General features: G+C 35.3%; 1 protein-coding gene across 1 annotated transcript in view; it reads right to left on the bottom strand.

Moving 5' to 3' along the window:
• ANOS1 (anosmin 1) overlaps positions 1-16,014 on the bottom strand; it is a 132,182-nt gene that overhangs the window by 27,374 nt on the left and 88,794 nt on the right. The window contains exons 7-9 of the mRNA XM_050333379.1: positions 10,215-10,417; positions 7,552-7,699; positions 2,530-2,679 (exon numbers count right to left, since the gene is read on the bottom strand). Coding sequence (XP_050189336.1) covers positions 2,530-2,679; positions 7,552-7,699; positions 10,215-10,417 — 501 coding nt within the window. The remainder of the gene's footprint in view (positions 1-2,529; positions 2,680-7,551; positions 7,700-10,214; positions 10,418-16,014) is intronic.

A 16,014-nucleotide genomic window follows, 5' to 3' on the forward strand; every position in this document is an offset into this window, starting at 1 on the left:
AAGAAGTTGGATGAACTGCCATATTCTGTCCCTCGTCACTTACCTTTGCTATCACTGTTCTTCGAGAAAAATGAAGGCATCTTCCACTGCATGACTGGGGCATGTATTTAAACACCCCAGTGCCTGTCATAGAGCTTGCCCCCAGCTCACGACCAAAACGGGCCTCTGAGTGTCCCTTATGTAACTGGATGCACACATGTTCACACAAGGTGAGTCAGCTGTACAGTCAGCTTCTTGGCAACTCAGCTAGTCCATTCCTGGCACAAGGTGAAGCAATGTCGTTTCTGACAGGTCTGTGACATATCCGTCTTTGACTTTTTCCTATTATGGAGATTGCATCACTTCCAAACACTCTTATTTCCAAACTATGAGTCACTGTAAGGATACTGACTACCTATTTCTTCTTATAGACATTTGTAGCATTTAATACAAATATTATCTCCAGGTATGTAGTAGAGGGTGAGATTCAGCTCCATATTTAGATGGAAACATTTAGGTATCTACAGTGCAATGTCTCTAAGCCTGATACCTCTGTTACCATTATAATTAGTGGACAAAGTATCGACTTTGGAACAAGAACATTGCTGTACTGGTCATGATTTTTCCTTCATTAAGTACAACTAACTTTGGAAAACTATGAATAAGGTGAATTTTAATAGCAGTACTGGCATTTTGGTCATAGGACACATGATCTTTCTTCTGGCAACAGGCTGGTAGGAAAACAACTGCAGCTGGATTGATTGTTCCCCTGGGCTGAATCTTGCCTGCAGCCTGTGAGTTGCACAGCCCTGCCTGATGCCTGTGGGAGATATCATAGCCTCCTCATCTTTGAATCCTTCCCTCAGTTTTTTCAGTACAGACTGCCAAGAACTGAACTTCAGCTCACAGACAGACATCAGGCATCCCTAAGCCTTCTATAAATGAGCCGTCTAGGTTCCCTTCTGTTCTCAGTAAAGAAGAGAGGTATCTCCAGAGAACAATTCTGCTGCTGAGGGGGATGAACTGCTTCAGAAATCACCTGCTTTTCTCTTCTGACTGTAAAAGGAGCTTGGCCAATGAGTTGACATCACAGCTGCAAAAGGCTGAAGTTCAAGGTGATTAGTCCCAACCAATCTTAGAATATATAAATCTCGCTTTGGATAACAAAAATCATATTTTTAGGTAAACAATATTCCCAATTAAAAATACCTCACTTTTTTATTTAAATTATTCCAGCTTCCCATGAAGCTACCCAAAATTGAAATATAATGGGGAAAGCCAGAAAAAGAAAACTAGTGCAGCCAAGACAGGGACAAACATTTTAAATGTGTATGTAGTCAGGCTGAATCAAAGCCTGCAGATTTTTATGAAAGAATAAGGATGGATTTGAAAGTAATTGACATAGCAGAAGGCAACCACTCAAAAGGGCAGGATTTTTTTTTTAAAGTAAAGTATACGCCTCATAATCTACACAATTTAGTGTAACATATTTTTATGTTATATAGCATAACTGAACATTTATATAGCCTGTCCTCATTCAGGGTGCTGCTGCACACACCTAAACACAAAAGCACTTAAATATTTCTGAAATTCTTTGAAAAATTCCAGGAAAAAAAGGTGATTAACCCCTTTGTAGCCCTTTATTTCAAACACAAAAATTGAATTGATTTTATTTAGTTGTACTGCTACACATGTAGATTGCTCCAAGCTAAAACACTCACAGTGTTAGCGTATTTTGAAATAACAGCATATGAACATGTAATGGCTAAGCTGGTACAATTTGTAACAACCTATATGCTCCTAGAGTACAAGAAAGGAAAATCCCTTTTTTGATTTTTGAATCTGATTAGACACTTTAAATTTAAGGTATTTTCCTCTAAACTGGAAGACTAAACCATAAAATTGTTGTTAGATTTTTCTGAAAACCAGAAGGATGCAGACTAGCAGAGAACCAACTTCAAGACTTTTTCAGTGGTTGTGACTGTCTATAAAGTTTGGCATAAAGCCTGTTGTGGCCCTACAGTGAGCTAGTATAGCTCTAAATTTAGTGATTCAAACTACATTTTAGTTTCTGTGACACCACTGCATGATTTCCATATGCATTAATTTCCTGACTCATTTCTCAAAAGACAAAGTCCAACAAGTGACACTGCAGTGGCATCAGCAGAAAATCTGCCCTGGAACTGTATGTGCTTGAGATCTTCCAACCATGCTCTAGGGGGACAACATTCAAAGCTTTTGTGGCTCTGGCCTATTTAAAACTTCACAGAAGTAATTCCTACAGAAATAGAAATTGTCTCAGCTATATGAAGATTCAGCATCCCAACATGACTGACTGCAATTTTTGGATAACTCATTCATGTAACTTCCTTCCGTGAGACATTTACATAGACATAACACAACATTCCAATGTGAAGGTGAAGAGATGGAAGAATGAGTGTAGGATTTAACTCTGAATTATTGTACAGTATTGTATTAATGTTCTACAACTCTGAGACAGATGCTGAGAGTCCTCCTTAGAAAAAATAGTAAACCAAAAATTTGACAAACCTGGCTTCTTCCAGTAGACTTTGACCTGAAGCTGATTGTCCTGATAGAAAGGAGTTCCAATTTTTAGAAAACGAGTGGTTTTCCTTCTTTGAAAGGCTGGGTAAGGATCTACCAGTCCTTTCTGTGGTTTCCCAGCAGATGTCCGTTCCTCTGCAATACAAAGAACAATCAGGAAACTATTTAGTTAGTAAAGTGCTGTAAAATGACTATGTTAACTGTGCTGAAATTCAGAAAATAATACTATCTCTGATCCAAATTATCTTATTTCAGTATCTTACCTAAATAAAATTAATAAGAAGAACAAACTGTCCATAAGAGTTGAAAAGAATATCACTTGTTTGAAATTCAGTCAAAGAAAATATTTTAGACAGGGACAGAAAAAGATAAATATATTATTATATGAAAATGCTCTGTAAATTTTCCAAATAATCATAAAGAAAGGGACTGTATTTATATCCCCAAGAACAAGAAATGTTAACAGGCTGACTTTTTAAACCGACACAGCATCTAGCAGTAGATCTGTATAATCATTCAGTCTTTATATTCGTGCAGTGTTTGAATATTCACAAAAACCAAGGATGGCATTGAGTGTATCCCACAGAGTGACACATGTGGTTATTACATCAAAGTAAATACAGTCTTTTGGTATGCTATATAAGAACACTGTGGTCAGACTAAAGATCTTTCTTGCCCACTTTTCTTTTTCCAACAGTCAATGGTGAATGCTTAAGGAAACACTGTAAGAGCAGAATTTTCTCTCATCAATTCCCTTTGTTATATGTGCCTAACTTCCAACAATCAATGGTAATGGGATGTCCTTCATCAAGCCTTTTCTTTGGCAACAATTTATCAACGTTTGGCAGAGTTGACAGTATTTCTAGATATTTTCAGTTGAAAAGGCAGCAGTGTTGATTCAAACTGCACTTTTCACCGCACACTTGCAAATATATCCAATCCAATTAAGAGGATCAGATTATAAACAAAAAAAACTGTATAATTCAATAGTACACCTAAATGAAAACTGAAGAATCCAATAATTAGGAAGTGGTAAATTACTAATTACACACTTGAGAGAAAGAGAGAAAGATTCATTTCAATAATTGTCACAAATAACAAATAAACCAGAACAATTTGCCTCACAAGTAACATAAAATGGACCATTTTGCCTTACATGTAGCTTCAGCTGAAACTCACTTGCTTTATGGTCAAATTTTACTTTCTCAGCCATTTCCTGAATCTGGAACAATTTTTCATGTTTTTTCTTTGTTTTACATTAAAGTAAAACTACCAAACTTTAGGAAATTCTTTCTCAAGGTAACCATAATGTTTCTGCTGCCTAAATGAAAATCAAAAAGTAATAGAGAGAAGTACAAACTAAAATCTATTAGGTATTCCTCAACTTAAATTATTTTAATTTTATTAAATCTCTGCTTTGCTATTCTCTGTCTGCTCCACTTCCAGAAAAACCAGGACACCAATTTAGAATATTTCTATATAAAGATCAAGCAAGAGTCTTGCTGCATTTCCCAGAAGTGAAGCACACAAATATAGTGAAGTAACATATTTCTGAGTGTGAGGAAATATAATGCCAGAGGGCTGGGGTCAAAGCTCACAGAGGTCTGTTGGACTAAATTACTTCAGTGAGTTATGGACTATCTCTCTTCTGACAATAGGACCAGACACCTAAAAACCAGAGCTTAATTCCACACAGAGCTGAGCATCTGACAGTGAGACTTCAGCAAAATTGGCATGTTGCTCCTGGAATTACTTCCCAAAGGCTATGGAAGTCCCAAAATAAAGACAGGCCACGAATGTCATGTCCTAGATAATATTTCAGGCAATTTTTTTTTCTTTTTCGTATTTCTCCATCTGCTTCTGAGTATTCTCAAAAGTACCTCAAGCAGAACTGGATCTGTACCTAACTTGAGTGAGATTCAGAAGAAAAATTTGCATCTCCTCTAGGAGTAGTGTTTATTTCCTTTTTGACGTAAGCTACAATCTAGCCATTTCTTTTAAATGTCCATAAAGGTCTGAATACACCTCTCAGCAGAGTGCTCTATTTACTAAAATGTGTGATATCAATGTTTAGGTTCAAAGAATCTTGAATCCTTTACCTCAAAGCTTTAGTAGAAAGGATGCTCAGATTTGTCTATAAATTTATTACTGAAATACTATACTGTAAAACAAATACATGTTTTAGTTCTTGCATGCGCTGATTTGCACTTAGAAAGAACGTACTGTTCATTAACTACATGGATGTTCATAATTTGAACAGAACAGTCAAATACTTGAAGTATATGAGAATACAAAAATATTATTCTCAGTATAGTCTTAGTCTAGTTTTTAAAAAAAATACAACAATTAATTAACTTTTTAGTACAAAAAGGCCACCCCAGTAAAGCAAAATAAAGCACCAGGCATTAGAAAGTCTGTACTAATTACAAATAAGTAGATAGCAGACTTTCACAGAGAATACTGATAGACTGTTTTCTGAAGCAAAACAACCAAGGAGAAGGCAGAGTATCCAAGCAAAATTGTGGGAGGAATTCAAATCCAGCTGTGGCAGTGATAGGAAAGAGGTGACACTGGAGTGGACAAAAAAGGATGAAATAACCAAAGTCACACGTGAGGTGTAGCATAAATGAACTCCGTTTGGTAGAGGATTTGTAAGTAATGCCTCGGATGTGATCTGCATCAGATTCTGAAAAACACAACATCTTGAAGAGGGAAAAGTGAAACAAAGATCTTCCTCCCTCAACACAAACCCAGGGATGACACAGACCAAGAGAGTCAGACCATTAGTGAGGCCATGGAGAGCTGATACAGCACTACCAGTGAAAGGGTTTCTCACAGGAGGTATGGAATTGTACCAAAAATTACATGGTCCAATCTCAACTACTCAGCGTCAGTTTAGAGGGTTTTTTTTTTATACTAAAAGTCTTTATTTACTATGTTTAAAGACTACAATGATCTGACCTAGTGTCATCACTAGCAATAAAGTATGAGAAAGGTCGGTTGATTAATTATCCCTGCTCCCAAGATGGGAACACTTATAAAGCTATTCTCATACGAAAATGAAAGAAAGAAATTTAACAGCGTGCTCATTGTTTCCTTGGCTAGTTCTGTAAATTGATTATCTAGAATTTTCTTCCAGTTATCAGAACACAGACCAACCCCTGACTCAGCTGAAATCTCAGCACCAGTGTTCTCCTGTGATCTGATGTAAACCCAAGCTACATGTTCTGTCTCAGAGCTTTGATGTAATCTGGTGACATGACAGTCAACATGACTTGGCTGAAAACTAAACACCTTGAATTTTAGGACTGAGAGCAAGAACAGAAAATTTTACCAGCGGTAGCAGGAAATTGGGAGGGGGATGGAAAAAAAAACCAACAATATTTTTGCTTGCCTCTCTACCAAAATGAACTTTCCACGGGGGGAGAGGAAGAGAGAGAGGAAAAACAGTAGCAAATCCCACAGAAAATTCTTAGGAAAAGATTCATCAAAACAGGAACACATCTCATAAACACCAATGATAGGTTTCTAGTGGAGCTTAATGGCTCAGTGTACTGAAATTAAACACTCAGTTCTCACTGTAATTTCTCTTCTATTACATCTCCTGTGTACATATAAAAAAAATAAAGCACAACTTAATTTGGTAACTCAAAGAAGTTTTTGATATTGTGTACTGTCCTGTAAACTACATTATTTTTCTAGGGCATGACAAAAAGCACTGGTACAATGTAGGAGACCTAATAAGGAAAGGGTAGAACTCTTATATTCACTTACACCGGGCTTCACTGAGGATTTAACCCAAACTTGACTAATGTACAGACTGTGAAGGTTCAAGCTGATGTTCTGGTATGGATTTGGAGAAAAGACAGTGTATGGAAGAGACGAAAACTTGACCCTCTCTTGTCTCTTAAGATGGCCCAGAAAAGTAGTAAAAATAAGTTTAATATGGGAAAAAGAAGGAAATTTAGGTTTATTTTTTCTTCTTGGTACATTAACACAGGAAGCAACTGTAGACAAGAAAGTCTGTTACAGATAACAACTACTTTACAATATTTTATGTACACCCAAACAGAATATGGCAACAAGAGCAGTTGATTAATTAGGTTGAAAGTAATTACAGCGCTGTTATGAAAATGGTCACAAGTTTAAACTTTGAGTGTGCTTTAAATAGAGAATGTAAATGAATGGAGAATGAAATGGAGACAGGGAAGAATATTTAAAATCATATTCTTTAACATCTTATTATCAGAATTTTTCTATACTAAACAGAGAAACATCAGCAACTGTGACAGTAACCCAGTACTGGATTTTAACTATGCAAATAGCATTTAACCAAGACTAAGAATCATGGTTTAGTCTCAGATTCAGATAGTTTTCAATCACATTAGTTAGTATGTAAGGTTCTAAAGACCATAGCAATGCATAACCTAACCCCTAGAGATCCTGAGATTTAATTTGCGTGCAAGTCCTATGTGAGCAATATTGTGAGAAGTCATTGCTTGTCAGACATGGAATGTTTTTGATTCCCTAAAAGAAGAGACAATGTTTTATATCAATTCATAGTAGATACATATTTGAGTGGTCCAAGAACCTGGAGGCCTATTCCAGGCTACTAAAAATAGTTAGGATTTTGAAAGATATTTCAGGTTAATAATGTCAAGTTAAGACAAAAACATAGAAATGGTTTTATTCCAGACACTGACTAATACAGTCAGTATTTATACCTACATCTAAAGAATACTAACACAATAGTCATGTAGATGCATCATTGCAATTTTTTATTTTAGATGAGTAGTATCTAAGACAAAGAATTAAGCAAAAACTGACACCAATTTTTAGATAAGAAATTAAACATGAAAAGGTTACTCAACTGAGAGAGGATCTTTGTGCTATGAAACAGCCTGCTTAAGAAAATAATTTTTTTAAATTTGGGAAATCATTATATAAAACATTCAAATTCCAGATAAAGGAGAGAAAAGACATTCAGGTATTTGAATGATTACTCACTATTACTCCTGATGTCCTGAGTCGTGCTAAAATGGAGAGAAACCTTAGCACTTTTTAGGCGTATCTGACCCCAACGTGTTACTGCCTGCAGTTCTACATTGTAGTTGCTGTTGGGCTGGAGCCCCTCCAGGACCACATAATTTTGGGCCTATAATAGAATAAATATACAAAGTAGTTATAGTATTGCTGAAACACAGGCCTTTATTAAAAACAGGTCTGTTACCTTTTTGAAATAAGAAAACTCATGTATAAATTTCAGAGCAAAATTTCCTTTTTAAAAAAATCTCTTTTATTGGACTCTGTTTTTCTGTGTCATTTAAAAATACTAACCTTCTTGATGCTGTTTTTGCAGTTCCTTGGCAATTACAAACCTTTTTTTAGGCCAAAACCAAGGGGTTTTCTTCCATATAAAAATTTTTTTTCTTATGACAAAACCATTTTAGCCAAAGGAATTTAAACGTTTTATTCCCCAATTTCTGTGTTAGTAAAGCAATTGAAAAATTTTTCTAGAGAAGCCAGTCTGAAGACAGTTCAAATCCAACATTTAATACATTTTCAGTATTTTCTATTTGCTTCAACTTTTGAAAATAAAAATTAGAAAAAACCCCACACCAACCAAAATTAAAATACCTACTCATTGTAAGAACACTTTTCCCCTATAAAATGGAAAATATAATAGAAAAAATACAGTTTCCAGTGTCATAGAAGTGTCTTTAATAGGGAAACAATAAATTAGGTTTCTCATTCTACAGTAAATAATCCATAGATTAGAGCATGACAGACAATATTGCAAAGAAGAGTCCAGGCTTCTCAATAGTCTTACAGTTTAATTTTGTCTAGATTTAATTGTAAAAATGTCCTTCAAGCACATGTGCCAGGTGGAAGACATTACTCCTTGATTTTATTAGAATTCCTTGTGCCTCTTAAGTTTGACAGTCAATACAGAGTGAAAAAGATAACTATTTACCCACGTAACCATCCCATATTTAACACTTGGAATGTTAACAAGGTATTGCCAAAAGCATTTAATATTAATTATCTTTACTTGTTTTGTGCTGACATATTGACTATACCTCTTGATTAAGAGTGTTAATATTGTAGTCAAATTAACTGAATGTCTACCTGGAATGATTTCACATGGAAATCAGTATAAAATTATTTGACTTAGGCTATATCTAAACATTAAAACTAAGCTAAAATAATCTTCAATTATCTATGGAAACCAAGATTTTTCCACCTTTCCTTTCTTTTTTTAATTTTCCTGCATTTTCCATTTTTAGCCTAAGAGTTGCTATAATATTGAAATGACTACTGATTAGCAACAGCATCTGGAGTGTCCCATAGGAAGATCTGAATATGACTTGCACTGATGTACAGTTTCATTACAGGCTGCAGAAGAAAAAGTACAGTAAACCAGGAGTAATACGAAAGATATTGCAAGAGCCATACATTTCTATAAAAATACGCCTTGATTCTTCTGTATTTCCCTATATTCATGGTCAGAAATTTGGTCCAAATTAATGTAATGTTCAGTATTAGATCTGTTTTAATAAATTTGTATGTAGGATGTGAGCTATGCAAAGTGCCAAAATGACATTAAGGACCACATGAATTTTGAAATTCTCTGGGGTTTGTGATTTAAGGACCAGCTTGAAGAGAGAAAGGTCCCTCGTATCTTTAGGCTGAAGACTCTGTCCTGAACGTCTCAAGTCAATATAAATTGTCCTGAGGAACACAAACTTTTCTACATAGAATAGTCCAACCCTACCCCTATCTTGCCAGAATAATTTTTTTAGAGAACAATAAAGAACTAATCTTTTTTCTGTGCAAATTTACTTGCATGATTTCATCACGCAACCTTCATTGACTTTATTGTTATAAGGGTTTGGTGACCAAGGGACAAAGAGGGAACTATGACCATCTATCATTCATCACAGTTCAAATGGGCAGCCAGAGCCAAAACACAGAGTTCATGTAGACATGGGACAAAATTATCACAATGCATCTATGCACAATGCACTGAGAATCAAGTTCGACCTGTTATCTATAATTGATTTATATTTCTTTTAATTACTTTAAATAATATGCAATATACTTAAGGATATCGTAACAGAAAGCTTTCCAGTAAACCAATACTTAATATATCATTAAAGAAACTCATTCTTTGTTGCTAAGGAAATATGTCAGATTCTTGGTACAGCAGCTTATTTAAAGAGCTTTGAGAATGTTCTTCCCTTGGACTTATGCTGACTATTTAACAGTTATTCTCTAAGATAGTGTCACAAGTTTTATTTGCACAGTGAAAGAACAATGTTACAGATGAAGTTAGGCTTTTTAAATAAAACAACCACTGCATCTTTAAGAAGCACTAATAGAATAAGCCTGAATTTAGAGGACTAACAGTATTTAACTTTTTCTGTTGATCTTTCCGGAAAAACCTTATTGTATTTAGCCTCATTTTAAGGCAGAAGTCTGCTTCTCTCCCTGAATTCAGTGTAAGATTAGTATTGAGAGATCAAAATTTTCTATGGCCTTGGTGATACGAAGACTACCACTTTAGCAGCTGCTGAAATCATTCAACTTGTCACATATTTTATACTTACACTATATTTTGTGCCAGAAATAAGCCAGATTTCTGCCCCATTTATTAATTTATTTCTTACCCCATCAGTAGTCTTCCTTCTCTTTTTTTTCGCTGGAATTACATATTTGCTATATGTCCAGCTCCAGAAGACTTTGTAGTGGTGCACTGGGATATCAGGCTCTTCTGGAAGATCCCAAGTAATCATTACATTTACACTCCCATCATTGCTTGCACTGATATTGGCAATTCTGATATTAGATGGAGCTGGTGGAGCAGATGGATCTGGAATTTAAAATAAACAAAGAGATTCTAAAATAAAGATCATCCTCAATAAGGTAAAGATTATCTTCATTTTATGTATTCACCAGGCATACATAAGCTGGATTAAACACACTAAATATATTGAGGAAAGTTCAGGTAAAGATTTCCCATAATTGATACGGTTTCTTGTAAATTCCAGAAATTCAAACCTACTGAAATTAAAACTATGGGTTAGCATCTAGTTTTGTCATTACTCTGTGTTTTTGAAAGTTCACAAACATTATGAAGCTTTGTCAAAATGTACTAGACTATCGGTTTTACTACTTTAAATACACAGTGAGTGTAAAACACTCAAGTTCTACAAGTGGTATTGTAGAGTCACCACAGAATGGTATGGTAGAAATACTGAGTATTTTTTTGGTGTTGTCAGATAATTTGCAGATGATAAAATTATGTTTCAACATGTTGAATCTTTCTCTAAAATTCTAATATAGGTATCTACCACCATGGGACATAAATACTTCCTTAGAATTAATCCAATTAAGATGTAGTGATATATTATTCTGTGATAGAAGCCTATAGGGTTTTTTGTAAGAATGACAAAAAGCAGTTACCTTCTCCTGTGACTTATTTCACTATTCTGTTCAATTCTTGGTCAATATCAACTGAAATAACAGTTGTTGGTTATCTTTGTGCTAACATTAGAGTCAAAAAGGACATCTGACAGTCAGATGCTCAAATATTGAATCTTTTCCAATATTGAATGTAAGGTCCTTTATGTGGACTTACTATATAATATCCTGGCCCCAACTAATGTGAATCAATGGAAATTTTGCAACTGAGCTTCTGAAAGCCCAATTTGCTGTTTAACAAATCCTACTTTTAAATCCTACTTTTTAACTCTTACCTTTTTTTTTTAATGGCTGTGGTAGTCAAAAATTCATGACAAATACAAGGAAACTAAAAAACCAAAATTTACTAGAAGTAAATGATGAGGCTCAAAAAGAAAAAAATCATAAGTATATGAAGCACAATAAAGGAAATTCATGTTAATTAAGACCTTTTAGGAACCTGTAGCCTTATTTGCCAGAAATAAAACCGGGGCTGTGCACAGGGGACACCAGACATTCAGTTACTGCATGGCTCACCTGCATCTTTTTATAATGGTAAATGAGCTGTTAAATAAACTTTCCAGGCGTACTAAGTTCATTAGATAATCCCTATGACAAATGGTCTCACTGAAAAATTCCATCCTTTACTTCATGAAATAAGACATTCAGAATTAATAAAGACAGCATTTCACTTTTAAAGATCAGCAGATGTGAAATAATGTTTTATTCCTGTTACTGAACAGGACTCTTGCCTAAGTAACAATGGATACTCCTAACACATGCCATTTTACTTAAATAGTAATGGATGTCTCTGTTTCCTCACACATATAATTCAACCTAAATTTTGGCCATAAAAGTTACAAAGCATACTTAGGTATTCTGGAAATTTAACATAATTTTCAAATAGTAAGAATTCCTTAGTTCTCATTTGTGGTTTGTTTTTAATCCAGTCACAAGCCATTTGCTTTTATTTTTTTTCTGGCTCTGGAGAAGCACTGCTGTTACACTCTTTTCCTTACCTGTTGTGCTGATTTTGGCTGGGGTAGAGTTAACTTTCTTCACAGTGGTTGGTATGGGGTTATGTTTAGGATTTGTGCTGAACACAGGGTTGATAATATAGAGATGTTTTTGTTATTCTTGAGCAGGGCTCACACAGAGCCCAAGCCTTTTCTGCTTTTCATACTGTCACACTGGCAAGGAAGCTGGAAGTGCATGGAAGCTTGGAGGAGACACAGCTGGGACAGGTGACCTAAACTGGCCAAAGGGATATTTCAGACCATATCACATCATGATCAGTATATAAAGTTGGGGGAAGAAGGAGGAAGGGGGAGACATTTGGAGTGATGGTGTTTGTCTTCCCAGGTAACTGTTACGTCTGATGGGGCCCTGCTCTCCTGGAGATGACTGAACACCCACCTGCCCACAGGAAGCACTGACTTAATTCTTTGTTTCGCTTTGCTTGTGTGTGCAGCTTTTGCTCTCCCTCTTAGACTGTCTCTATCACAACTCACGAGTGTTCTGGCTTTTACCCTTCTGACTGTGTCCCCAGTTCTGATGGTAGGGGAGTGAGTGAGTGGCTGCGTGGGGCTTGGTTGGCAGCTGGTGTGAAACCACAACACCTGAGAGGTAGCCAACCACTCCATCTTAAAGTATATAAAAGTACTTACATCGGAATGGATAAATTAAAGAAAAATTTAGCTAAACGGTTTGTACTATTCTCTAATACAACTTTTTATTTATTTCTATTGTTTAGTAAAATAAGTAAACATAAATTATATTTATATACGATAAATATAAACATAATCATGATTCCTACATCTAAAACCTTTATTAAGCATTCATCTTCACTATTTAAAATGTTTGGGGGGGGTTATGGTACATTCCTATGAGAATGTATTAGGGAAATAAAACATTTATAACCTGAAGTGCAACATGATCATATTATTGCAGGTGAATTATTTAGGTTATCTCCCAGAAGTACTATGCATCATGTATTATGTATACAAAACATATGGGATAGAATTAAACTGTTTCAGAGAATATGTCTTTCCAAATGGTCAGATATAAGTAAAAAAAATTCTAAGTATAAAACTTGGTTTTCCTCATTCTGCATCTACAGAAAACTGAGACTCATTTAAAAAAAATTCTAAAAGTTCTATGAAATAACTCTTCTGGACAAAGTATATTATGATTAAAAATATTGTGAGGTTGTAGTCAACAATTTTTTTTAGGTCTAAAAGCAAATGACCAAATTTAGATTCTTCCTTTTCAAATGTTTCTATTGCCACCTCAAAAAATAAAACAGTAAGGAAGAACTATATGCATACTAAAACTAACAGATCATTTCTTCTGAATTCTATAGCACTAGTGTTTCATCCTGTATCTTTTATCATTGCACAGTTTATTTAAAACATTACTTTATCAATAGCATTTCTTCTGTGCTCACTAGAAACAGTCCAGTCAGCAGACAAAATGCTGATCTGCATTTGAAAGAAAACCTATTAGTGTTTCCACTTTGTTATGTGAGAATATAAACACTGTATTAAAATCATTGGCTAATTACAGTTAAGGAAAGAAAGAATGTCCTCATAGAAGGAATAGACGTGAAATAATAGAGCAATAGCAGAGATTTTCCTGAGTGCCCTCTTTCTTCAAAGTTTCCTTTGCAAATCTTGCAAATGTCATCCGCAAAAATGGCTTTGAACAACGAAGAACAGTGGTGGTGGTAGTAGTAGAAGACAGAAAGGAGATCTGCAGCTGGCAAACATGAAAAGGTGAGCCATTTGAAAGTGACTCATTTTTTAAAAGACCTTATTTAAAACTAGCAGAGTAAGGTGGAGAAAATACTGAGCTAGAAAGATGTAAGACATCAAAGATAAACTAACTTAATTTACTACAGTTTTGCATTTAAGCATCTGGAAAAAAATCATGTCTGCTTGTATGGATGCAACAGTAAAATATTTCTTAAATTTGGGGTGTATGACGTGAAATATTAAGCCACTTAGTGAGCGTTTTATACCAGCTGAGAGTCCATTCCACATTAAGTATTTCAACACCACTATATAATTTACTCATCTATTTCTATATTTCTATGACAGTCATCACTATCACAAAGTGATAGAATCATCATTCTGTAAGCTAAAAACCCAAGAATATTAATCGGTTCTTCATTTGAAAGAATTTATTTTCATCAGCAAAACAGAGAAGTGAGAAGGAACAGCAGAGCAAGATATTTGATCTCTGTTATTAACAGGGGAAAAAAACCAGAACCAAAACCCCACCATCAAAGAAAACACCCAAAAAACCCAACACCCTCCTAGACCTCTCAAATAAACAAGAACCCAGAAAAACAAAAAAAACCTGTTAAGTGTAAGAGCATTCTCCTCCACAATGCATGCCAGCCAGTTACCAGATAAGAGATTAGTTGGTTTTTTATGTGTTATTGAACAGAAAACTCAATGCTTCTACAAGGTGGTCTGTTATGGTTATGTCTATGTAGATATTAAAAGCACCGTACAACTCATACTAAAATACTTCAAGGTTTAATAACTGGTACTGAATCATAAAGCTTACATACATAAGGTGTTTGTTAACCTGGCTATAAAGCTCAAGTAACATTCTGCTGACTATAAAGCCAACAGCCATTCTACTGTTAGTCTTCATATACCTGTGATCTCTTTGACTGACTGCCCACATGTATAATTCAGATACATTAACATTAAACTACTGGAATGGAAACTGCTGCCAGATTTTCAAATGTAAAATCTGAAATTTTATATACATGAATTTAACTGAGTGTTAAATCAAATTCTTTGATCTGCAGAAAGAGTGGTGCTAGTGGCAGTTTTTCCCTTGCATTTTATACTACAATTCAAATAAAATAGAAGTCACTCTATATATACCAGAATTTGGCACAGACAGCTGTCCTCAACCCTGAAAAAATTCCGGTCTCAGCAACCTGACAAGTAAATTGCTTCTCACTGCTAGAAATGATAGCTTCATTAGGTCAAGGCTGAAGCTGCTGTTCCAGCACTTGGAGTAAGTACTGCATTTGTCTGGATTGTATTTGGCTTGAGTACACCCAAAGGACTTAAATTCTTGTCTTGCTGGCTACTCAGCCATCACAAGCAAAACTCTGTCTCCAGTCCCCAAAAGGGAGGATTTCTTGCTGCAAATAAAGGAAGAAAAATCTCACCACATCACCATTTCAAAATGCTTGTCTTCCCACACTCATATTTGTAAACATAGTGATAGTTTATATTTTCCAAAATTATTTCAATCAATAGAATCTGGAAACACTTTTGCAACCTTGAAAAACAATCTGGGCAAGCTATACACAAGAATCACATCATGCACTGCTGCAATGCATCCACTTTGGATTTCTATGTGGCAACTGTAGTGAAAACAGTAAATGATTTGGAATATGTGTCAGAAAAGGGGATAATGACATTGCAACCAGAATTCTTATTCTGAGCTGTAAAAGTGAGAGCAAGTTTGACAATAATTTAAACCCTTTTTTATGGCGCTTTTTTTCTGACTTAAAATAGATCTCACATTACTATCTTTCAAACATTAGACCTTCCAACTCTAAAAATCTGCTGAAGATCCTCTTCAGACAAGTTTCCAACCATTAAGCAGTTTCAAGGCATAAGAGGGAGGACTGGCTTTGCCCAGTGGAAATGGCACACATAAACCAGCTGTGCAACAGTATAAAAAAATCATTGGTCTCAAAGGAGCAACAGAAAGAATTTTATTGCTGTGAATGGGTGTCTGTTCTGGTTTTCCTAACACTCAGTAATGTATGCATGAAATCACATCCAGCATGGTACTTATGTGCTGTGAAAACAATGTTGTCTGCTTCCTTTTGCTTGACAATCTATCCTGCGTGTGCTGGCAACTGCCTTCATGATGAAGACAGAAACCTTTAGCAGAGGTAGAAGGATTGGATGGTTTGGGCTCATTGTGTTGATCTTACAGCCTGTTTTTTCTCTCTGAGAATGGCACAGT

This window comes from Myiozetetes cayanensis, unplaced genomic scaffold, assembly GCF_022539395.1.
Source record: "Myiozetetes cayanensis isolate MyiCay16 unplaced genomic scaffold, myiCay2020 scf5-8, whole genome shotgun sequence".
Lineage (NCBI taxonomy): Eukaryota > Metazoa > Chordata > Aves > Passeriformes > Tyrannidae > Myiozetetes > Myiozetetes cayanensis.